At 40.1% G+C, this 24,929-nt stretch overlaps 3 protein-coding genes across 3 annotated transcripts in view; all 3 read left to right on the forward strand.

Moving 5' to 3' along the window:
- Positions 1-556: 556 nt before the first annotated feature.
- jpt1b (Jupiter microtubule associated homolog 1b) lies at positions 557-8,865 on the forward strand. The gene is made up of 5 exons (XM_044051550.1): positions 557-755; positions 3,142-3,284; positions 5,985-6,133; positions 6,875-6,905; positions 8,330-8,865. Exons 1-5 carry the CDS (start codon positions 700-702, stop codon positions 8,467-8,469), a joined length of 519 nt encoding a protein of 172 aa, XP_043907485.1. The 5' UTR covers positions 557-699; the 3' UTR covers positions 8,470-8,865.
- Positions 8,866-13,750: 4,885 nt separating this feature from the next.
- On the forward strand, positions 13,751-18,108 carry LOC122784855. Its single transcript, XM_044050247.1, has 4 exons — positions 13,751-13,933; positions 14,029-14,361; positions 14,658-14,785; positions 17,581-18,108. The coding sequence occupies exons 1-4, from the start codon at positions 13,867-13,869 to the stop codon at positions 17,665-17,667; spliced, it is 615 nt and encodes a 204-aa protein (XP_043906182.1). The 5' UTR covers positions 13,751-13,866; the 3' UTR covers positions 17,668-18,108.
- Positions 18,109-23,788: 5,680 nt separating this feature from the next.
- The window catches only part of LOC122784774 (septin-9-like), a 71,992-nt gene continuing 70,851 nt past the window's right edge, over positions 23,789-24,929 (forward strand). The window contains exon 1 of the mRNA XM_044050112.1: positions 23,789-24,126. Within this exon, the coding sequence (XP_043906047.1) occupies positions 24,105-24,126 (22 nt within the window). The 5' untranslated portion in view covers positions 23,789-24,104. The remainder of the gene's footprint in view (positions 24,127-24,929) is intronic.

Genomic DNA, 24,929 nt, shown 5'->3' on the forward strand with positions numbered 1-24,929 from the left:
AACCTGACTCTCACCTCCTGGAGCACAAGCGAGTAATCGTGACAGCGTTATCAGGTCATCCGCAAGAAAGTAAAGATAAAGGAAATCATCTGAGCCAGGCTTACATTCATACTGAAACCAGGTCACGCAAAACTGGTTTTGTTTACTTTGTGTTGTCTGTAATGTCATTGTGTTTTCTGAAATGTTGTGTTTTGACCTTCAGGGCCATTATAGGAAAGTTTAGAATAAATATTTTTTTTTTAGAAATTACAAATTGGACAATAAAGTTCAGGTGTTTAAAGTTGCAATTTTTTGGATAAACACGGAAACAAGAACATACTTTGAGAGTATGTACATAACTTAGTGATATGGTGAAAAAGTGAGAGCACTGACATGAAACCGAGACCTGCCACCAACAGTAGAGGCAGTCGCCGAGGTTCGGGCCAATCAGAGGAGAGTTCTGAAATGTCCCGGCCAATCAGAGACGAGTTTTTAGACGTCATGTCCAATCAGAGCGGGGCAAGCAGTGGTGGGCTGGGTCTCGTGGGCTGGCACAGTTAAACTGGTGGATCTGGTAGTCGTTATGTTTTTCAGTGACGGGTGGAGTCGACATCTCGTCGCATCTCTGCGGGAAGAGAGGAGGAATTTCTTTTCTTTTTTTACTTTCTACTTTTTCACTGACTCTTTGTCACTGCCAAGACATCGAAGTACTTCTTAGAGATGACGACGACCACCACATTTAAAGGAATGGAACCTGGTGCTAAAAGCAGTTCCAGGTAAAAGGAGCTGAACGCCTTTAATGGAGGAACAAAAGAAGTGGGATGTGGACGAGCCTCTTGAGCTAGCAAACGCCTCTTTTCTGCTTTTCTGCTAAATGGCAGCCTGCTACCTAACGTTAGCCCGCTGGACAGGGATTTCTCTGGATTTAGCTAAACTGTCACATAGTCTTTCTAATTAAGTTAATCTTATTGGGTGACTGATGCGCCACAGCCTCTAGTTTACACTAAGTTAGTTTGGTTAACCTGCCAGAGATAAGTGGAATAATTAGGCATACTAGTTTCTCAAAGAAAAAAAAATTCTAATATTAAATTATTTTCCTTTTTGTTTGTTTTTTGGAATGGATAAAACTGCCTTACATTAGCTCTGTATTGACTGTTACTCTCTAACTTTGCTCTACTTTTAGTCACAGCTCATCTCCTGCTGTGATTTCTAAATGTGCTGCACTTGGTAGTTCCAAATAACTGCTTACTTCCTATCTGTGGCATTTGTACGGATTGTTTTCAATAGAGGGCCAAATAAATGGTTAATAAGCCAGAGTCCTAAAATGTGCCTGGTCACAGGAAGAATCCCAGACCAGACTGGGGTCTGCAAATGTCATTATCTCTGACTTAGTTCACCGGTGTTGGAAAGAATAGGAGTTTAGTGAAGCTTAGAAAAAATATCTTTTGGTATTTTTGTCTTTTACTAGATTTATTTGAGGCGAAACATAAGGTAAAGCGTATTTGTACCGATAAAGAAGAAAACTCCCTGAGAAAGACAACTCATCCTCCAAGCATGCAGTCACAGCCTTCCAGTAAATGATGCATCTCATCTGGATGCATTCCTCCCCTTTGCAGAGAGAATAATGCATAGAAGGCTCCCGTTTAAATTGTGAATCCCTAAACAAATGAGTCAGTTTAATGGCTTCTGAATCAGACTACTAGAGAATACAAGTGAGCATGTCAAATCTCGGTCAGTCATCAAGCGATTTGAGGTGGCATGCTGCTCTCAAATGATGCAGGGGCTTGGGTGGGGGCTTTGAGGTAGCTAAGCCCATAAATCTTCCCTTAGCTCTTTGCTTCGTCTCCTTATACCCCCCCTCGTTTGAGCTTCTAGTCATTTCTGCTGCTGGCTGACCAAAGGGATCCGTAGAGCAGCAATTGAACAGAATTAGGCTGAAATCTTTGTAGGCCATCAAAAGCTTTCCTTCCCTGCCTTATCAGACATGCCATCTTTGGCTTGGGAGCTCAGCATTATCGTCCCTAGCTCCGATTGCCACGAAGCTGCCTAACAGCTTCTAAACATTACAGCCATTTCATTGATATTACTTGCATTTTCAGACTAGGGTGGGGTCTGCTGCCAGGCAGCTAAAAGCATTTCCCCTTGTCGCAATCCATGTGGAAAGCATGAGCTCATCCCCTCTGGCTGGGAGGTTAAGTCTGGTTTAGGCATTAACTGTCACATCACAAGTATGACGGAGACTACAAGAATTGATTGAGAAAATTAGGAGCAGTCCACGTGCTGCAGATTCTCCTTATGTAGTTGCTTTCTTTATACTTCTGCTTCTAGAGCTGACTTGTTTTTTTGGACTCCATATGTCCGCCTGACCCTCTGGACAGCTGCTCTCGTGTCAGCTGGTGGCTTCGGGGACTCTAAAGAGAGGAGAGGAGAGTTTGCTTGGGGAAAAAGAGGGAGGGGTCCAAGAGAGGCTCTGCACACACACACACACACAGTTTCTCTTATCTGCCCCAACTGTCCTTCAGCACAGCAATAATTAAAAAGGCTTTCCCTCACCATTATTGTTTCCCTTTTGTTCTGCTCATGGTACAAGGAACGCTAATGGAAAGTGGGCATTGTTTATCATGCTCTGCCCTCCATGTAAACTCTTTTACATAGCTCTGATATTCTCGTTTTTTGGGGTGACTTTTATTGACTGTTCACCATAGACTTTTTGCCTCCCATTGCATTATTGACAAAAAAAGGGGCATCAAATTATTCCCCCAAGAACTGACACCAGCCCCATGTTTGTCACTGCAAAGGAATTTGTGCTGAGAAGAGTCAGCAGCTAGCGAGCTAACTATGATTCTATGAGACGGGAGTCAGCTGCAGGGCAGAGATTGTGACTGTTTGTCTGACAGGCGGACAGTCTGGGCTTCGAGAGTAGGCTGTGTGTTATTGTGTGTGCATGTAATGTGTTTGAAAGGTTAAGGGTGGGGTCAGGAGAAGGCTGCAAGTGGAGGGAGTCATCCTGATGTGTTCTTTTTTTTTTTACTGATTTTCTTTTCTCATTGCACTATGGGCTTGTGACATAAATGCTTTATATTTTGACTTGGACTCAAGAGTGGGGGATGGGAGTGTAATTGACAACTGACATTGAAATGTATCATTTATGGCTCCATATAGGGTACTACGACCGCCAGGTGGGGACTCGAGCATCTCCTTTGGCACAGACGACGGCTCGACCCCACAGCGCAAAGACAAGATGGCCTCTAGCATCTTTGGAGAACCTGAGGACCCTCACGCTCATCGGAGGAACAATCCACCAAGTAATTCAATCTATGACTTTTCCATGTGATAATATCAGGACCAAATGAATGACAAAAACAAGGTTTTGATTTACAGGGCAAACATTAGTGGTGGTTTGAGTTTGGCACTAGTGAAAGGCTATGAGGGAAAGCTCAGACTTGCAAAAGTAGGCAAGGCTACCAGAAACCTTAAGTAAGCAAAAAGCAACATGGAATTAATTTTCTCTAACTTGAGCTAGGGAAGGAGACAAACTGAAGTGTTTGGTATTTAGTATTTTTCCATTTAGGTTGTCAGAAAAGCACATCCCACAAGTGGAAAGGCCAAAAAGCCTTGGAGCACAGGGATAAGTGTAATTTGAAGCTAGGCTTTGTTGAATGGGGATGAGCATTAGCTCTCACTGGAAGAAATGGGTCAGATAAAAAGTTGTGATCTGGTGAAATGTGTACTTTTCTATAGAGTTTTGGGAAGCTTTGTTCGAGGAGTAGAGGCAGGTAAATGTAGCAGTGGGGGTAAGAGACCTGTAAATCATTTGGACTTGTCAATGTCACAGCACGCATACAGCCTCGCAGGCAAAAATAAAACATTAAGTATAAGCCGATGTACCTATCATAGGGCTGGACAATATGGACAAAAGCATTATCACGATAAAGTTTTAAATCAGTTAATTATCGTAACAAATGTCATACAACTAAAAATAGATATTTGCTCCTGAGTGAAATCAGTTTATTGTGGTTTTTAAACTTCTTTATGGTCAGAAAATGACAAATGATGTTATTAAACAGAAACATGTCACACAAGATGAGGAATGTTTAGTGTTTGGTTTGGACTCAAAGATTGTAGTAGTGTGTAATGTGTAATGGTTGTGGAGTTTCTCTAAAATCCACAAGGAATCTTGTGTTTTCACAGTTATTACTCCGTAGCAAACCGCTCTAGCTGTTTTCATTCTGTGTCAAACTTCCTGGATGTGTGGACAGTGACGAATTGACCCCAAAATCATTACTTCATCCGCTGACCTCTGCAGCCAACAGCTGCTGTTAGTGAAGCCATTTCCTCCTTGCATTGTTTCAGTCAGGTCTAGGCCAAGTTCATTTGTCCAACATTGACTAATACAAAGGATGAGAATGTTTGCTTCTGCCTGAATTATCACTGCTGATTGCAGTAGCAGGTTTTTTACCAGTTGTTCTGTGTTTGCTTTGGAATGCACACTTCATGCAGGTGGGCAGTTGTCTTTTGTTTGTGTTTTATGCTTTCATGCTTTCGTGTGTAGCTCATTCATTTCTGATCAGTCATAGTCTGACTAAAAAAAACATTTAGTTTCAGACGACGTCTTCCTTTTTTAGTATGGATAACTGTGTTTTATTGCCGGCTGTTTCTTCTATAAAACATTCCCTATAAAACCTTTTGCAACAAGACCTGCATGGTCCAAGTGACCAGAGCCCTCTTTTGTTTTTCACATTTTATTTTCAAGAAATAAAATTCATTTCTTTCCCTGGGGGGCTAAAATCTCACAACCAGAGTAAATAAGTATAAAATGAAACACACAAAGTAGGAGTGAGGGAGAAAAAAATATATTTAATAAGTGTACAAACTAGTTAGTGTCCTTTTACAAAAACTAAACATTTGACACTGATCGGTAAGGTTGGTAAGGATTTTGAACATTGAAAAAAGTGGTGTGCTGATATTCTGTTTATGCTGACACTTAAGCTTATTGTTGTTCAGCCAGAGTCTCTGGCAGGTTGTTGGTAAGGATGTTAGGGTTTTGATACCAGAGCTGTTGGTTTGTTGAATTTCCCTCAGCTCCTGACCACATGATGAGCACTATAATCACAGAGGAATCCAAAACTACTAGTAGCAACATGATTGTCATTCCTGTTTCCCAGCCTGGTCAGTAACTTCATACATTTATATAATGGACCCAGGAGATCTATAAGATTAAGTAGAAGGCTATGTGTTATAGTGATGATAACATAATGCATTGCATTTAGCCTATCATTCTTGCTTAATCTCCTTCTATATGCTTTTTGTTGTTCACTGATCAGTACTAGTGAATAAGCTCTTGTTGAGTTCTCTTCACTCTATTAACAACAATGGCCACTCCTCCACTTCTTCAGCAGCAGTTGTTCCCATCATGACAAAGACAGCCTGTCTCCGCTCTGGCCCTCTGGGCTGAAGCTGGGTTGTTACCTTATGTGGCTTTGGTTAGCACAGCCTGCTCCCCTACAATGAGCCAAACTCAAGGTTTTAATGCTCTTTCTGCCTAAGGAGACTGCAGGCGTTACAGGGTTTTGTGAGTTTTGGCATCCAGGTTGTCTGCCTGGAAGCGTTCCACTGTGTTTCTGGGTCTGTTGCAGACACCCAAGCGGATTTGTGAACATTTCCTGTTGATTCTATGTGATTTTGTCTCATGTTATTTCGGTAAAATTTCGCCTTTAAGCTGATGTTTGGTCAAATCTGAGAAGATGAATCTTGTGCTTAGCACTGAGGGCCTGGGTTGCCTCTGTGACTAATTGGATCAGTGTCCGTGTGGTATGACTCTGCTGCTTTAAAACATGAGTCATGTTTTGTCATTTGACCCTTGAGCTCTCTGTCCAGCTTCACTTTTAGCTTTTGGCCAGAATGTAAACATTACACATTGACAGCTGATATATTATTGCTCATAAATGTTTTTAGTAGTCTTTTATCAAGATTCTTGCCCTGTGCTTCTGTCTCTTAACTTCCAGCTGGCACAGCTGCAGGGACTCTGTGCGGGGAGCCTTCGGCCCCGTTGAGACGGTGCCAGCAGCCCCTTCTCTTCCCCAAGAACCCTCAGCCGGAACTCACCACCATCCACAACTCTGGAGCAGCCATGCTGTGGAACCAGAGACGAGAGGTACCTCCCTTTTATTCTGACAGACATTGTTTCCATTCAATGTTGTAACAAAGCCACAACCTAGTTTAAGGCTGACAAGCACATGTTAATAGAGTAAGAATAATTCTGAACAGTACAGTGGAAACTTTTATCTCTGCATTTGAAACCTTTCCTGTATGTTATTTGTTAAATATTCTCCGCTCACGTAGTAGAGGTTTACCTTTTATTCTGGGAATGAGCTAGTCCTTAGGGCTGAATATTTATTCGAGAAATTCAATGATTCTTTTAACAAAGAGTGAAACGGGATATTTGTCAAACAAAGACGTGGCTCACCTTCCAGAACTGTGTCATAACTGTATCACAATTCAAGGATCAGAAAGCTCAGTAGTTGTGTCTTCAGTCATCGGGCGTTGGCTGTCTGTCCAAAGAAGCTTCTATGGAATTCGTGAAGTTCTGGATTGTTTAATTTAAATTATCTTTCTGCACGTTTTTTTTCTGGTTTGGCTTTGAGGGTATGAATAACTCGCTTCCCCTCTGGCCAAGAAAAGATCTGTTTTGTCTGTCAGCAACAGGAGATTTCAAACGTTGCACGGAGTCTGCCTGTCAAAGCACCGTGTTGTAACAAAGTAGGAGCAGTTAGAGCAGTTCAGATAAAGAACACAAAAAGGGTATATTGGATGTCTTGTATAAACGGGTGAAAACATCACTCCGCTTTGTTCGGCGAATGTATCTGACATTCTTGTATCATGTTTTTGATTCTAGGTTGAGAATGGCCAAGAGCAAGTAAATGATGGTAAGTATTTCAAGTTCTGCAGCTGTTCATAAAAGGCTTTCTGTCTCACTCTCACTATGTCTAACCAGCAGTGCATGACTTAGATTACTTAGTGAATAAGTCCATGGTACGCTGTAACGCTGTAACTGTAATTCCCTGCTTACTCGCCTCTTAAAGATCATACTGTGTTGCGTCTAGTTCTATCCTGTGTCATGTAAAAAATCATATGACCTATTTGATGTGGTATTTTCCCTGTCATGATGGTCTGTAGTCTGGCAGCTGTTCTTTGATGGCAGGCCCTCACTTAGTATGAAAAGCTTTTTATTAACCTCCAGGTGCATGTTTGTCAGGAAGAGACTGGCTCCTTGGATAATGGAGGGTTTGACCACTCATCAATGTTCAGAAACGCTCACTTGTTTGCTCTGCTTTTGAACGTGATGGGATTTTGTGTTATTATTTGAGCCGCTTCAGCCCTGCTTGTTAAAGCACCATGGTCAGTCATTTGTTTCTGTTTGAAATATGCATGTTGTGAATGTGTCTTCATGCTCGGGCATGGAGGGTTTTTTTTTAACTGTCTGCGTCAAACAGGTCGTGTAGTTCTAATATCTGTGGCACCAGTCGGATTAAATCTGTATTTAATAAACTCACTACAGCGGCTCCTCCATTCCCTCCAGTGTCGAGCAGGGAATATTTGGGAGTTGAATGTCCTTCCTTTCAAAAATCTTTTTAATTAATAATCTTATTAATTTTAAAAAGTGCTCTTCACTTTGCAAGAGCCCAGTGTTTGCGCTCTTTGTGTATTCACTGATTTACTGTGTGAATTCTAGCCATGAAAACTGAAGTGTGTTATGTGACTGCACGTATCACATGCCAGTATCGTAACTTCCTCTTTAAATTATGTTTATTACAAAAAGTCGAGGTAAAACAAACCTGGCTGAAATTACAGTGAGCTGAAGGAGTAGCTAGCCTTGACTACAGTTAAGTATACTTGATTTTTATTGAAAACGATGGACAGATTACTTGTTTTTTGTACTTTTGGAATTTAAGTTTTGTTTTGCTACTGATACGAATCCAAGAGGTTTATTGTCATGCACAGTAAAGGGAAGATTTTTTTCGATGATATAATGAATACCAGTCTGCCTTGGTAACTTAGAATAAAAGTGCAAGAGAATGAACCTGACTTAAGTGACTAGTTGTGGTTTATGTTAGTGTTAGGTCCTTTTAGATTAGATTTTGAGGGACAAAGCTGCAGTGGACGGTTTCACCTCAAAGTTTGTTTCTACCAAATTACGTGGTTTTAACTGTCAGAAATGCATTCCAAAATGTGTGAGCTGTCGGGTCTAAATAGACTAGTCATCTGCATTTAGTTTAAATGGCAGCCCCAGTTACTTGCTCTGGAGTCTGGGTAAATGTGTTTTTTTTTTTCTTTCTGTTTTCATCTTTAGAGTGTACTGACAATGTGGAGCAAGAGGAGCAGGAGCAGCAGGAGACACCAGAGCCCTCTGCCCCATCGGGAGGTGCCAATGTCACTGCAGGTGGCCGAAGAAACCCACCTGGTGGCAAGTCCAGCCTCATCCTGGGTTGAGACTACTTGTTCTGTTTTTCTTTTTGTTTTTTTGTTTTTGTTTTTCATTCAAACATTTTTTTTGTTTTTTTTTAAATAAATACCCCCACGACTCTCTTCCTCCTCTTCATGATGTCACCTTCTTTACATGCACTCTCGCTGTCACGTCCCTGGACCTCCGTGTCCCCTCCCTCCACCCTCAAACCTTCTGTTTTGGTCCTTTTTTCTATTAAAAGAAGAAAATGTTGACAAAAGCACTTTATGTATTCCCGCTCTCCTTCCATTTCAGCCCATCCTGTAGTGCATCGCGCCTGCTGGGAAAGGCATGACATTTAGCTTGTGCCCCATTGTAAATGGTAAAGGAAAAAAAAAAGATTTGATGCGTGGATTTCTAAATACAATAAAGATTGATATGAATTTGTTGTGGCTGATTCTACTCTTTTATGCATTTGCACTATTATTCATGTAAAGTAAACACGATAGTGTCAAAATAATATCTGGTTTTCAGTGTCTATGCAGAAACGGCTCCACACACTATTTATCTACACTGAGTTGGAGCCTGAACACTGTTGTTTTTTGAGAGCAGAGACAGGCTCTTTGACTGGAACTCTGCCCGGCCGAAGCAATCACGAGAGCCGCTGCCAATTCTGTCATCACAGAAACTGCCCAATCTCTTCATGACATCATGTTTCTGATTTAATGTCGGCAATGCGTTTTGTTTAAACCCCTTCTTTATTTAAAAAAAAAAAAAAATCAGATTCACAAAGCAAAACATGATTCATGCAAGATGTGATGTTATGTATGAAATATTACCTCTGATAGCTCTCCAACAGTTTGCTTTATTTGGAGATGTTTTTCTTAGTCTGAACTCTCGAGCACAGTTAAGTGAAAATACAAAGGCTGATGCAGAACACCAGTATTTTTCCCCTCTATCAGTTCCTTTTGGTTTGACTTTTTCTTTTCTGATTTAAAGTTTTACGTTTGAATATTTCTTTCTAAACACAAACCCATGTAAAATTCAGTGTTTAACCTAAGCTATCAATAGATTAACACAATTTATTATACAGTCAGTTACATGCACATGGCTGTGGAAACCAGTGACAGCTCCATACACTTACTAATCATGCAGGCAAAGCTGAGAGGTTGCTGGTCATAGAAATAGCCAGGACATGTTTTATTTTATTAGGATTACAATAAATGTCAAAATACAAACAGTGCTGCAGTGGCTGGCTTTGTTGCCTCACAGTAAGGAGGTCACCGGTTGAATCCCAGTATGACTGAGGGCCTTTTTATGTGTGGAGTTGGCATCTTCTCATCTTGTGCTTGTGGGTTGTTGTTTTTTTTTTCTGGCTTCCTCCCACAATCCTGGAGATAAGGTTTATTGGACACTATAAATTCATGGCTCTTAAAGTGTGGTACGCAAGCTTCCTCTGGTACATGGATGAAAATCCTGGTTTACTGCATATACACATACACATGAGTGTGTAGCTCATTATTTTCTCAGGCACTATTTGGCATAAAAGTTTGAGAACCACTGCTCTAAATTGACTGTAGGTATGAGTGTGACTGCTTGTTTGTCTTTATATGTGAAGAACAGGTGACCTGTCCAGGTTGTACCCTGCCTTTTGCCCTTATGTCAGCTGATATTGGCTCCAGCCCCCTACTCATGTGGAGGATAAAGTGGTAGAAAATGGATGAACAGACTTTTTGTAGACCTCTCACTGACATGTCATCACTGTCGGCTTAGCTCTAATGTTGAAACAGATCTTTTTGTTGTGGATGTATGTTTTTTGGCTGCTATAACACAGTGAATCTTGAGCTCCCATTGTATTTAACTGGCTTCTCTTTAATACATCATACATGCAGCAGCCACAACGGTCTCAGAATCAGGAGTTAGGCCTCTTTGTGCCTCCTGTGCTACAGCCTGTGAAGAGCAGAGTGGCACAGTCGTGTGTTCCAGCCCTCGTCTGCTGTGAAAGGCATGCAAAGGTCACTCAAGATCAGGAAAAGAACTTCCTGCCCTGGAGAAATGCCAGGATGTTGGAGTGCAGTTAGTCAATGAATGGTTGTTTTCAGTTGGTGTATCCACAGGGAAAGTCCTGAGCCTTTATTATTACCTTGCTCCTTCAGTGCTTTCATCAATCTGCTCCAGTGGGGATTTTTACATCTTATATCATCTGCTGAAATTCCTGCACTGCCCACAGGAAGTGAGACACTTTATGGCAAAACGGACTGATGCAGCAGTAACAGTGTGCTAGTAAATGACTGTATGACTGAAAACACAAAGAAGCAGTGGTTCAGTTTTATGAGGTAAATGCTTCCTCTTGTCCCTGCGCTGCTGTTGTATGCACACAAATGCTTCCTTATTATGGTCTGATAGCAGTTGCTCAAAAAAGCCGGTTTTCAGATGAAGGGTGCAGCATGCAAATACAAACAGAGGCTGAATCATAACAAACGTTAGGCACTGCAGCTGTAAATATAACTTCTATCGAAAAATATTTGCGCATTTTTAGGGATGAGAATCATCGGTTCAATATAGGTCAAAATCACTGGATCGGATATCCAGTACTATCCAAAAATCCTATATCCTATATCGCGTGCTTCACCATGCGCAGACATTTAAACAATAAGCATTTTTGCTGAGTCATGTTTGGGCTCTTTATTTCTTAACAGTATTTATTACAGTTGGAGAATTATGTTTTTAGAATAACAGCTTCCTACGTTCATAAATGGTCTAAAATGATTCGATTGGACTAACATCGGTAACGGTAGACACTCGAGTTTGTGTCTCGGGTTTTGTCGGACACAAAAAAGTGGTATTGTCCCATCCCTAATGTTTTTTTCCATCTCTCCCTCTTAAAGCATGTTAACACATGGGATACAAATCAAAAGTGATGCCCAGTTTATATTTTGAGTTAAAAAAGTATTGCTGGGACAGTTGGATTATGCAACACTAAATACAATACTGCAGTTTGCTCTTTTATCCTGGCCCGGCAGCTAATCACTAAAGCCACATTAGAAACAAACCCTGTCATCTGTCCCCCTTGATCATTCAACAAATCTTTGTAGAAAGACCAGTGATTAGCATTTTCCACCCCCACAGCCATATGCCAAGTCATTTAACTGCTGTCTGTGATGAATGTTTAAGCATCCTTGCTCCATTGCGGCTTCAGTGTATTGACTTGGTGATTAAAGCATGTGCTCTCCAGATGAGGCCATGTGTGTCCTGGGAGAGCTCTGAAACAGGAAAAAGGACACGGGGGTGCGGAAGCCAGTTTGGGAAATGAGATGAGTCATCGCTGAGTGGCATGGCAGACAATCAATCAAACAATCAATAGCCCCATTCAGTCATACTCCACTGACTCAGCAAGTTATCAAGGCGGCCTCAAGGAGAATCGTAAAGAACACTGTTTAATTATGTCGCTCCGCAGACGCAGAAAACAGCAGGGATATTGTTGTATTTGTGCTTTAAGCTTAAAAATGATAACATCTTTCATTCTATTTCTGTCTTCTTTTTGTCCAATCTGTAACCAAAGACCCCTGATTATCAGGCAGTCTTAAAAATGTGACGCCTCCCACCCATTAGCAGCACTAAACAGGAAGCTCTGGTTGGCAAATGGACAGGGTTGTTTCCAGAGCAACAGAAGAGAGCAAATGTAAATGCCCTCCCTACAGCATCTGTCCTGGCTCACTTGGTTAACTGAATGAGGCTGGAGGAAGGGAAAGACAGTGGGATGGACCTGATTTTTAAAAATCTTGTCCCTGCAGGGAGACACAGATGTCCAGGAAGTGGACGTGCTCTTTTAACCCCGTCCCCAAAGACTGTGAAAACCTTTAATGACGTTATTGATCTAGAGTTTACAATTCTTCAGTGGCAGCGTGATGACTTTGGCCATCATCATCTCTGTATTTAGTTGATACACGTGATGCAATAAAATCAAGTCATCAGCTCTCCACCTGACCTTATCCAATATAATGGGATATTGTTGTTTCAGTAAAATGCTTGACGGTTCATTCACAGTAAATGACATGCCATGAATGTGTGTCTTTACAGTGAGTTACTATATCCTAGATCCTGTGCTGTAAATTGCTGTATATTCATATTTATATGTGTCTCATATATTTCAGTAATTTGGCAGAGTGTCCCTGTATAAATGTTGTATTTCCTATAACTCACACAATAGTTATGTCATACATTAGCACATTTCGGTGGTTTAAAATTTCGAGAATCTTTTTGAGTGTACTGTAATAGCCACACCTATATCCCTTTCAAAATGTAAACACAAAACACTGTATTATATTGTAAAGTATCAGAGATAAAGCATGTGAAATGATAATGGTGTGATTTCTTGTAAAAAAAAAATAATTTACAGTTAAAGCCTTTGGAATCCTAGAAATAATTGACAGTGTTGTCACCGCCTTAGCTTGCAGTCAAAACTGCCATGCATGTGTGTAGATATGTGAAATAATAATAATAATAATAATAATGATGTAAGACAAAAGGTTATATTTTATTTTATATGGTGTTTCATGAATGATTACATTTAATGTCTTAGGTGTTACTGTATGTCCTGTTGAACAGTAATCTATAACTCTTTAGTAAAGAATCATAAATAATGAGATCTTAACTAAACTGAAATAGTAAAAAAAAAAAAAAAGTTAGAGCTTCTTTATTCTGTGTCTGATAGGAGTATAGGAAAGGAGTGTGTCTTATTAAAACTGATTATAAAAATTGTTTCGTAATTTGACTCCTGTGACTGTGCAGTTTAAAGCACACTATAACATGACAGCAAAAACAGCATCATTATAATAATACTAACAATAGTAATTGTGTTTGTAAATGTTTATCAGTAAACATTATTTAAAAAAATCGGATGCTGTTTTACAAAATGTTCATTCATGATCAGTTTAGTTGTAATGTATTATGAAAAAAATTTGTTTTTACCCCAACATCCTGTATACATAACCACTATGTGACTGTACTTCATCTAAATGTCCGACATGTTCATTCTCCAACCACTAGGGAGCACTGTGAAACAGTAACTCTCTGATAACATTGACCTTTATTTTATTTTAATAGAGTTGTAAGCAGTAATATTTTAGAGACAGAGAGTGTTTTAATGTAAAGTACTTTGTGTTACATGTTATCTGTATTAAATAAAAGTGGGTTTAGTGAGTGAGTGAGTGTTGTTTTAAGCCAGAGCTGAAAAAGTCCTGTACCTGTGGGTGGTTCAGTCACAGAAAAAAAAAGACTTACATCTATGTACCTCATGTGGCTGTTACCTTCTCACCCACATCTAACTTTTTATGTAGGTCACATGTTGCTGCTGAGACAAATGTTGGGGGAAAACAGACACACATTTCCGTCAGAGGAGTCACAACTCCTGTAAACTTTGCGTGACAGCCATCACTGTCATCATGTCTGCTGTCGGGCTACAGCTCACAATCATCCTTTGTGTCTCCTGCACAGTTCTGAGTGAGCCAGGTAAGACAGAATACAACACAAGCAGTACTCACGGTGATGTAAGTGCTATGCTGATGATTTGAATTCATTGCTGTGTCGTTTGTGTACATATGTAGGCGGGAGCGGAGTGGTGTGGAAAAAAGCTGGGGAAGCCGTCACTATTCAGTGCACGACCACTGAAGATGAAGAGTTCATGACCTTGAATAAGGGTCTACTTGAGGAGGTTCAAGTTATTCATACAGAATTTAAACCAGAAGGGAACGTAATCACTGCAGCATTCAGTGGCAGACTCCAGGTCAAAACAAAAGTTTGCAACGTGGACATTCTAATCCAAAACTTGACATCCGAGGACACGGGGCCCTATTGGTGTGTCTACAAAAAGTTTAACTCGAAGGACGGGAAGGTCATCGCGACGAAAGGCAAAGGATCCGTCCTCCTGGTGGTGACAGGTGAGCCCTTACTAATTCAACTCGTCATTGTTCCACAGGACACACATTTAACAAAGACTCGTCCGAAAAGGCCTCAAGCAGTTCAAGGCGTTCATTACAACCTAAGAAATATAAAATAATTTAAACATTTAGTCTATTTTCATGCCACTTACCAGACTTCTGCACCATCTCAAGCAAAAAGGCTGCCAAAGACACTTGCTATAGTATAATTACATATAACATACCACTGATGCCTTCTTAATGCCAGAACATGTGACGTATCACGTAATCATTTTATTCAAACAACTTTGTCTCAGCAAATGGAAACCAGGTGAACCAGGTGTGTGAGCGAAATGATGACAAGCTGATCCTGGTGTTTGTTGTGATCGCTGCTGCTGTGCTGATCAGCCTCATCATAGGCGCTCTCATATGGATGTTCTTGAAGGTACACACACACACACACACACACACGCACACACACACTGGTTTTGCATTCTTTGTGGGGAATTACCCTAACCAAATTCTACCATTCTAAGACCTAAACCAGGTCTTCAAAAAGCATGTTTAAGTCGTGTGGAGCAGGCAAAATGTCCTCACAAAGACAGGTTTGATTGACAACTGGTCCACACAGCCAGTCAAGTACCTAAAGGGGACTCTTGAGTAAAAGTATGTTACCAGAAAATGACTTTGGCAGAAGTTGAAGTCACCTTTTTTCTTTAATAATATTAAAAATAATAAAAGTCTTAAAGTATATGACATTTACTGTGCTTTTAGGATTGAGCCATGGTAGCTCAGTGGTAGGGTGAGTTGTCTTTCAACTGAAATGTTGTGGGTTCAATTCCTTGCTCTGCGTGTGAATGGTTGAATGACAAAACTATAGTGTGAAGTTCTGATTTCATTTGGTAGTAACAAAGATAGTTACAGGAAATGTAGTGCAGTAAAAGCACAAGCTGCTAGAAATACAAATAAAGTACAGTATACGTGCATTTTGTACGCAAGTACTGCAACAGAGTATTTGTACTTTGTGACATTACAACACTGCACACAGCCTACTAAAGACATGTACACGCACAATGTTTTTCTTTGATTCACAAGACCTGATAGAATTCCAGGGACTTTTTTTTTCTTTCTTACGTTCCTTCCTGTTGTTTTTGATAGTAGGCCTACATTTTGTTCCTGCTATGCTAAAATGTTCTCGAAACAGATCAGATAACTCTCTCACACACCCCACCCATTAGCTGCAGACACATTAAGGGAAAACCCTGAATAAATGATGAATGAATATGAAGAATGCAGAGGCAGTTCACGCAGGTGAACGCTAAGGTATGAATGAAAGAAAGCTCTATTTCCCCTCTCGGAGAATTTGCCTTGCATGAGAGTTCATCAAAGCGCATCAACAGCCATACACGCAGGCGACATGACATGACAAATATCTTTGAAACATAATAAAAGGAGATCATAAGACATCAATTTATCAAAATATGGAGCCTTGGCTTGTTGAACACTGTGTGGTGCAACACATGATAGCTATGCCTCTCTCTTTTTTTCCCCATCCAAGGCATTTTTAACTTTCAATCAGCATAAAATAATACACACAAGACCGGTACAAAAGAAAAGACTCGACACATTTGATGAGCACGATGATTGTCCATTAGCTTTTCCTCGGGTGACTGAGACAGTCAATGCAGGATGTCGCCACATGTTTATTAGCCCATCAACATGTACACAGGGATGGATGTTATAGCAGAGATGCAGAACATAAACCTCTCATCACACAGATGAATGCACATTTACGAGTTCAGACACCGGTCCACAGAGATGTGTAAAAAAGGAATATAGTCAGATGAGTCATCCTTTATCGTGTTTCCCGACAAGGGGGTTAGGGTTAGTGCATGATGCACACTGGACCCTGAGAGTGATTGAAGTGCATGGTTTTCACAAGGATGAGGATGTCCTGATGCACAGGATGGAACGAGTTGCTGAACAGAAAATGTTGTACCAAAATAAAAAAAACCCCACCAAATTAAGGGTAATATCTTTACTATGTGTTTTTTCCATTTAGTGTTTAGTTCAGTGCCAACACAACGCTGAAGTACACATGTGGAACCCACAAGGTTCTCTGAAATAACTTAAAACTGGCAAAAGTTTATTCAACATTAAGCAATAATCAGGGTTTGCTTTTGGCTTTTGATTTAACTTAATAGTATAGACAATAAAACTGTTGGTAAAGGACCCAGACACAAACCCTTAACTTAATGTTTTATTGTGCAGCCATTAGCAGCATCCTCTGCATCTGCTAAGTACTTTGGCTGACTCTTGCTGACTCAGGTTCAAATGGTGCCTCCTCCACAATGAGCTTTTTTTTTAAAAATACATATTCAATAGGATTAAGATCAGGATCATTTCGGAAATGTTCCATTATTTTATGAGCTTTTCTCGGGTGCTTGTATAGTTGCAGTGTGATTTGGGTCATTGAGGCCAGGTCCTCACCTGCTGGGTGTCTTCTGCATCACCTGAAGTAATTATTACAGCAATTAAAATCATTTTATAATATAATAATATAATATAATATCTATCCAGATTCAGCCTAGACACTAAAACCACTCTGAAAGTGTTAGTTTTATGTCATGTACTGCTGCTAGAATATCGACATCATTATCAGCACAGATCTGTTGTAATCTGTTGACATGGGCACTGAACCAGGCCTGAGACTGAGCCCTCGGACACTGCGCAGTATGTTTTGCCTCGATAGGCTTGAGATGTTATTGTGCACTGTGCAAATTCAAGGCCCCAAGACATAACCAAGTGCACTCTATGTTCCACAGTAGCTTTGGTGTTCTTTTCTTTCTTTCTTTGGAGGCTCTGCAGATTGTCAACATGCATGTGAAGCAAGTTTAAGACTGACTTTTTATTTAATAACTCTGTTTTTTCTTTGTCTGTAAGTCATTTTCTTTAGGCTTTTCCTGTATATTGCTTATTCTTTAAATGTCAGGGGACCTGGAGCCCATCTAAATTGAAGTATTCATGGAAGGCTGATGTATTAGACTGTAACATTGGTGACAGTTGATATTTTAAATACATCTGACCTAGTTGATACTGTCAAATATGCCTGAATCAAATTAAAAAGTCACTATAAAAATGTCCCACAAAACACCACTGAAAAACAACCATGCTATTACCTGTTATATAAAAACATCTGACATGTTGACACCAATAACTGTTTTTGTTTTTTTTTGCCAGATCAAGACTTTGCGCACTACAGTGAAACCGAGACGTGTCACGACCAATGATGTTTACGAGGACATGCGAGGCACACTCAGACGCTGAAGACATCACACGCCTGCAAGCAACCAACCCTGAAACCCCACAAGCTCTGCACCAGCGAGGTACAGGTGATGCATGTGAAGCAATGCTGCAACATCAGCATGTTCTCTGAGGCGCTGCCACGTCTCTCTCGTCAGGCCTTGTGTTGATATCAGATTGTTAGTCAGTGAAAGGTCAGTAAAGTGCCTAATCTGCAAGAAATGTGGGGGAAAACTGTACATAAGTGGTTTGGCTCTTTGTATTAAAAAAACAAATTGGACACCACAGTTTAACACAATATGTATTTGTAATGTAAATAAATTTTTATTTTCAGTGTTTATGTAGTCATTGCAGATAGTTTATTGCATTGTTCACTTGAATACCATGTAATAAAGTACTGTAATGATAATATTAACCAATTTGCAATGTACATAATATGAAACAATAAATACTTAGAATTTGTAACCATGTTTGACTCATTTTTACTTACTTTTAAAAGGTCCAGTGTGTAAAACTTTGTTGAAATTCTTTTCTTTTGTCAGAAAGTGAATATAAATCCAATCCAATCCAAATTTATTTATAAAGCACATTTAAAAACAACAAAGTTGACCAAAGTGCTGTACATTTACAACATATGTGTGTACAACATACGAAAACATGAAGACCAACTTAAAACTAACAGGACATTAAATTAATAAAAGCATTAAGACCAATAGGAAAGGAAAGATGGATTAAAATAGGCAACTCTCATGTTGAGCTGAAAGCCAAGGAATAAAAGGAATATAAAAGTGTTAACTGCCTCAGAATAAGGTGCCTATTTTATATTTATTTGAGGAGCCGGGTCAGCTCTACAGAGGTCGCCATTTTGCACCACCATGTTTTTACAATAGCTCACAATGGACAAAATAAATATCTGTGAGTTCTGCTGCAAACTGAAGGCTCCATAGATTCTCCAACACACTGAGAAGGGAAGGGTAAGGTGTGGAATGTTCAGCTGCAACATGCAAAAAATCAAGTTGGAATAAATGAAAAGGAGTTTAGCAAAAGAAGTAAATGTCTTTTTCGTTTTTGTTTTTAATAAATCCTGACGGTAATAGAGACAGTGTGGCTGAAAGCAGTTTACTAAAAGGAGAAACGTCCCAAGTTATTATTTAAAAGATGTTTAAAATAATATGTACATACGTATATATATATATTTACACATATATATATAAAACATGCTCATGATTATTTTGTCTGTAATTGAAGTGAATTTCCATATCATCATTAAGCAACCAACACCCAACTTTAACAAATTAATGTTGTGAATGGGTTGGAATTGAACCCTTTCCTCCTCCCCAACATGTTACAGTCATTATTAACCACACAAGATGAAAGGAACTTTTGCAAAACAGAACAATAATTAATTTCCAATTCCAAAGTTGAGCCCATTGCAGTGTTTCTCCTGCAAACACTGCAAATCAAGGTGCGCAGTTCAAACACTTTAAGACGAGCTGCATCCAAATGCAGAGAGTCGAGCGTCAACATTAAAATGTCAAACAGAGGAGAAAAAAAAGAGGAGCAAATGCAACGTGTGCAGTAGCGACAAATGTTTACTTGAGTTATGTGTCTTTGTGGTCACAAGCTGTGACTTCTTTTTTTTCCCCCTTGTCAAAGCAACAGAGATCAGCCGAAGCGTTGTCTGAGGGTTTGAGTGTGCACTTGCTATGTGTGTGTGTGTGTGTGCATGTGTGTATGTGTGCCTGTGTGTAGGCCGCCTAACAACAACTTGTAAAACAGTCAAACAAGGTATGAAAGCTGGGCTTTGAGGTGAGGGCGGAAACAGAGACCCTTTTTACAAGAAAACTATGACACTCGGCACATTTACTGCCAAAAACAAAAAGTCACACCTGCTCTTTTTGTTTTTGTTTTTCCAAATTCTCCGTATCGTCCCCCAGTAATATGACAAACTGCAAAAGACTTCCCATGTATGGAAACATTAGGTATTTCTATACATGTTATAACTTGTGACAGGAAATGCCATAATAAGAGATAATAGTCTGCCACCAATGAAGTGAAACCAGAGGACTTTTACTGATTTACTGATAATGTGTTAAAACCTCTGAGAGGTTGATAGATAGTTAGGTAGTTCATTAGTTGACTTAAAATTAAACAGCTGAGTCCAAACAGTGTATGTGAAACATCTACACACGTGACCAACTACTAGTAAAAGGAAAAAGTTTTAAAAAGTAGTACTTGTCGTGTGTGAGTGGGAAAACGCATCGCATTGTTCATGCTGTGTCCCAGTGTGACAACAACACACATGCAGTTCGGGTGCCGCAGCTTCCCATCTCCACCTTCTGTTTGTGAGGAGACTGATCAAGTTAAAGTCTCCATTGTGCTTCTCAAAAGGCTTCGTATCTGGTGATTAACTCAAAACATGGGCAAATTAGTCACTTCTCACAGAAAAAAAAACACCTTTGAGCTTTTGCTGTTTTTCAGTGGAAATGTTGACGATCACATGGCGCTTTTAGAAGAGTAGGTGTGGGGTGAAAAAGAGGTTTGGAGTCACAGTGACTAGTTTCATAATCTGAAAGCATCTGATAAGTGTTTTCCATCTCGAGTCACAAGGTTTAAAAGTCACTTCTGCCTCATGTACCTCCTGTACTCAAAAATGCTTTCTGGTCAAAACCAAATATGTGCCGGGCGATCTGTAGACACAGTGTCTTAGAGTAACAGGATGTGGTTGTGTAAAAGCATAGGGCAGAAGCCCCTTCATCTTTTGAAGTCACACATAACATGTGTGCAACTTGTTTCTTATTATAAATGTAATGATTGACACAACACTGTGATAATTATATCCAGAGCATTACTGTTTCACATAAATAGACATTTAGATGTGATGCAAACAAGTTGTTGGAAATAACTCTGGTCTTTTCTTTAGCAGCTTCAAGTGTAAACTATGTGTATTTAAAAGAAATAACTCTTGATGCTACATGTCTGACTAACACCAGTAGGAGTTGGTATCCCAGTATAGTTACATGCACAGTTTAATCGAGCTGAGGCCATAGTCCGACTAAGAAAAGTAATTGGATAACTTATCGACTCCGAGGATACATGAGGAAGAGAAAATTGATTTATCTGCTGTGTACGTCCGACTCCACCTCCGTAGGTGGCGCTGTATCTCTCTATTGGCCTCTATCCCTCTGTATCACTTTCCTGTTGACCTTTATGTCACAGGAAAACCAACTGCTTGAGATGATTTTCGGCAAGTCTGACTCCAGTCCGATGAAGCGTATGCATACAGGAGTAATCAGACTATGAATCACATTATCCAGGTATGTTAGTCCGACTAAGACTAGCTGGGTAACAGAATCATTGTCATAGTCTGACTAAAATTGGACTTTTAACATGTACGAGTGTTAGTGGCTTGCAACCAAGAAATTATTTGAACAAAAATACATTTAATATTGTCGAGCAACACTAACCGTCTGATGTTTGGTGGGTTCAAAGGTGCCCTACATGATTTCTCATCTTTATTGCATCATTACGACGACTACAGACAACACATTTCTGTTTCCTGTCAGGATGCGAAGAGAGTTTGAAAAAGTTGAGACGACACCGTTGCGATTGCATTACATACTTCTCTTTCATCCCTGCATGCTGCCTCCAGTTGTGCAGAGGACGTCTTTGTTCACTCCTCTTGTTCCTTCATGTGTCACTGGGATGGCCTTCACATACCAGAGAGGATGCCATTCCTCCTCTTTTGTATCACAAGCTTCCGCAAAATACAGGCTAATGTGTGATTTGTCCATTCAGGCTCTTGTAGAAACATGGCAGTGCAAGATGGTGGCCTCTGTAAAGGCCTCCGTAATTTCACTCCCTTTTTCAAGTGAGTGAAATTGTCGTATGTGGGTTCTATTTTGATACTTGTGAGTGGCAGCTTAGGTTTTATTTTATTCCTATTTTCACCATAGCCGCTGTATCACTGTTTCGCAGTAAGAAACAGACGCTTAACCCATCTCTAGTCCATGTATTCACCAGATTGTTGCTTATTAGAGCTGCAAGCAACATTCTTCCTCACCCAGCACAACAAGCACCCAGCTTGTTGACAGTGCATCCTCATACCTTTGACTGATATTAGTGCTATCTGATTTTTTTTTCTGGGTCAAACATCTTGCTGATGTCAGAGCTGATGCACTTCCTCAAACATCAACAGGCTCATTGGCAGCTGGTAAACAAATTTCAGAACCATAACACGTTTTTTTTTTTTCAGTCAAAAATACCACACACACACACACACACACACACCAAGACGCACAAAAACTGAGACTGAGACAGAATTGACCCAGAGGTGGATAAGGACCCTCAAACATGCCAGGTACATTAGAAATCTGCTGCGTCAAAGCTGTTCTTCAGACTCAGGGAGGGTGAGATCAGCCTGTGGCCACAAGAGGTCTCTGCAGCTCAGAGCTGCAGCACTTTTGTGGCAGGATGTGATTTTAAGTAGTGTATACAAACTGCCACACTTTGACATGTGTGAATAAAAAAGAAAAAGGCTGTGGTCACAGCTGAATTTTTGAAATGATGTGTGGGCTATTCTTGTTAGGCCACTGCACTGACTCATTCAGACAGCTTAAAATAGCGGTCTGCAACTTGTGGCTCTGGGGCCTCATGTGGCTCTTCAGTGCCTGTACTGTGGCTCCCTGTACCTTTGAAAACATCCACTATGTTTATTTCATTTTACTTTACATTATTTCTCTCTTTGAGAGAAATGTTCACTTTCTCTCAAAGTGAACTTTTTTTTTTTGACTGAACAAGCGATGAATGAAAGCGGTTTAAGATTTTGTTCATTAAAATATGCATCGCACACTATGTCTGTGTCAAATGTGATATTGGAAACCTCCCAAAACTTACATAGTTCTGTGTTTTATTTCAAAGTAGGCCGACAACATGCCAGTGATTTTTTGTTTTTAATAAGAGTTTGAAATGTCAACAGTTTTCTTTTTGTAGTTTTTAAATGTCATAAATGAAACAGACTATAGTTCTTTTATACATATGATATGTATATAGAACACATTATACATTATGTTGTCTTCATTTTATGGGTCAACTAGGTTTTGCGGCTCCAGATTACATTTATTTAGGTGGAGAAGAGACAAAAATGGCTCTTTTAATACTAAAGGTTACAGACCCCAAATCCATAACCAGTTATTGCCTAACCATAACCTTAACCTAACCATAACTCAAATCCTAGCCCTAAATTTAAACAGTTTCACCAGGTTTTTGTCTCCATGAGGACTACTGGTCCTAACAAGGTGAATGTTAATAACAGAAAAAGTCCTTCAGATTTAACACACACACACACACATTCTGCACAATGAGTATCAGTGGTGGTAGTTCTATAAAATGGGTTATGGGTTATTTTGAATATAATAATCCTATGCTGCCAGAGTCCTGAATAATACCAAGAAAGTGGACCATCATCCATGTCCTCCCATCACGACACTGGCTTCCTGTGAGTCAAAATCTTACTCACTGAATGGGACTTAACATAACATCCGGGACTTATTAGTTCCCTATGAAGCATCCAGAGCCCTAAGACCATCGGGATCAGGTTTACTGTGTGTTCCCCAGAAGCAGATCCAGACCAAGTGAAGCAGCATTCAGTTATTCTGCTCCTCACCTGTGGAACAAACTTCCTTTATACCTCAGGTCTGCTCAGACTGTGAAAACTGAGTTTACTGAAGCTTTCTCTTACATTTTCAAATACTAATGTTAGTGCATGTTAAAGGCAAACATGAAGTGATAACTTTAATTGGTAAATCACACCTTGATCTCTTATAATTTTAATGTTTTGCTTTTATTCTGTCATTTTTTCCCCCCATGTAATATATGCCTGTGCCTTTGTAAAGCACTTTGAGTGTCCCTGTGTATGAATAGTGCTTTACAAATAAACGTAGTACAATGTCCGATAACCCATGAATGACTCAGATTCCCGCCTTCTATGTTGCGCAATAGCCCGGACCTGTTGAATTCCAGCGTTACCGAGCTCATCCAACTCATGCATCTGCTTCACATAGCCCTCCGCCAACTAAAAGCCCTTTTATTATCCACGGATAACCCACCTTTATCCCACTTCCGAGCTTTAATGTGTGAAAACCCCCTCCACGGTAAACCACTCCCGCTCCTGCCTCCTGGACTCCATGGGCGTGCGTCAGGAGCGCAGGTGTGATCGTAGTCCTCATTCCCAGCGAGACTCACTCTGCTCCTCCAAGTGCTTCGCGGTGGAAAATAAGGACGCGAGTTAAGTTTAACAAGTTAGACAAGGAGTGTTTGTAAAGCGGGTCGTCGAGGAGTGGCAGAGAAGCGACACGGAGACGCACAGGAGCGCACTCACAGAAAACACCTGGAGAAGACACGGATGCGAGTTTTAGAAGTATATACAAGTGAACGTTATTGAAGCACAAAGAAAGGAAACCATGAAGAAATCTTCATATACAGGTAAGTGTGCTCCCGTGAGGATGTTTAATGTTGTGTGTGAAATAACAGTTGAAGCCTCATGATAAGAACACGTTAAATATTGTTGCGTGGATGCATGAGTGTGTCCATGTGACAAAGTGCTAAAAACAGTGAGACAGACAGGCATAACCTGAAGTCAATGTTTAATAACATTATCACTGAATAGCTCATGGGTTTTTTTTTTACACTCCCACTGTTGATGAAAGTTTCTTCTTCTTCTGAATTCCCCCCTTTTCAAATGGCCCCACACATGGATCATGGTGGGTGTGGTTATTAAACATTTCTTGCAGGTTTGATCTCCAAAGACTGAGGATGATCTCTGACTGTAGCCACTGTGAGTGACATCATGACAGAGGGAGAGAGAGAGAGAGAGCTGTGCTCATGTTTCTCTCTTCAGGCAGAAAGTACATGGTCTTATTTTTCGCTTAAAAGCATTTCAAGGAAGAAAGTTTAAAGAGTTCACTGCTAGATTGACAAGAGAACCCATGACACGGCGCTCACAGAGTCTAGAGGATGTAATGAGCATAGAATGCAATTGTGATAATATACTAACCCTCTGTTTATTCCCATCACAAGACATTTTCACTGTAAATCAGTTTTGACTGATCGCTTCATGGTCCACTTCCGTCACCCCTCCCCACATACACTGAAAAATGAGTTGATTCATGATATGGTCTGCACAAGCCGACTAGCTAAAACTGTGGTGTGTCACTCTTAAACAAATGTCTGTTATGTTCAAACTATTGACAAATAAGTTCACACAATGCAGATTAATCCTCAGCTCC

The sequence above is a fragment of the Solea senegalensis genome, linkage group LG19 (genome assembly GCF_019176455.1).
Source record: "Solea senegalensis isolate Sse05_10M linkage group LG19, IFAPA_SoseM_1, whole genome shotgun sequence".
In the NCBI taxonomy this organism is placed as follows: Eukaryota; Metazoa; Chordata; class Actinopteri; order Pleuronectiformes; family Soleidae; genus Solea; species Solea senegalensis.

What these genes read in the sequence shown, in the direction of transcription:
- jpt1b (XM_044051550.1), top strand. Translation starts at nt 700, where the DNA reads ATGACGACGACCACCACATTTAAAGGAATGGAACCTGGTGCTAAAAGC. An exon ending in TCGGAGGAACAATCCACCAA is followed by an intron (nt 3,285 to 5,984) that starts GTAATTCAATCT and finishes CTTAACTTCCAG; the next exon opens with CTGGCACAGCTGCAGGGACT. An exon ending in TGTGGAACCAGAGACGAGAG is followed by an intron (nt 6,134 to 6,874) that starts GTACCTCCCTTT and finishes TTTTGATTCTAG; the next exon opens with GTTGAGAATGGCCAAGAGCA.
- LOC122784855 (XM_044050247.1), top strand. Translation starts at nt 13,867, where the DNA reads ATGTCTGCTGTCGGGCTACAGCTCACAATCATCCTTTGTGTCTCCTGC. An exon ending in CGTCCTCCTGGTGGTGACAG is followed by an intron (nt 14,362 to 14,657) that starts GTGAGCCCTTAC and finishes ACTTTGTCTCAG; the next exon opens with CAAATGGAAACCAGGTGAAC. An exon ending in TCATATGGATGTTCTTGAAG is followed by an intron (nt 14,786 to 17,580) that starts GTACACACACAC and finishes TTTTTTTGCCAG; the next exon opens with ATCAAGACTTTGCGCACTAC.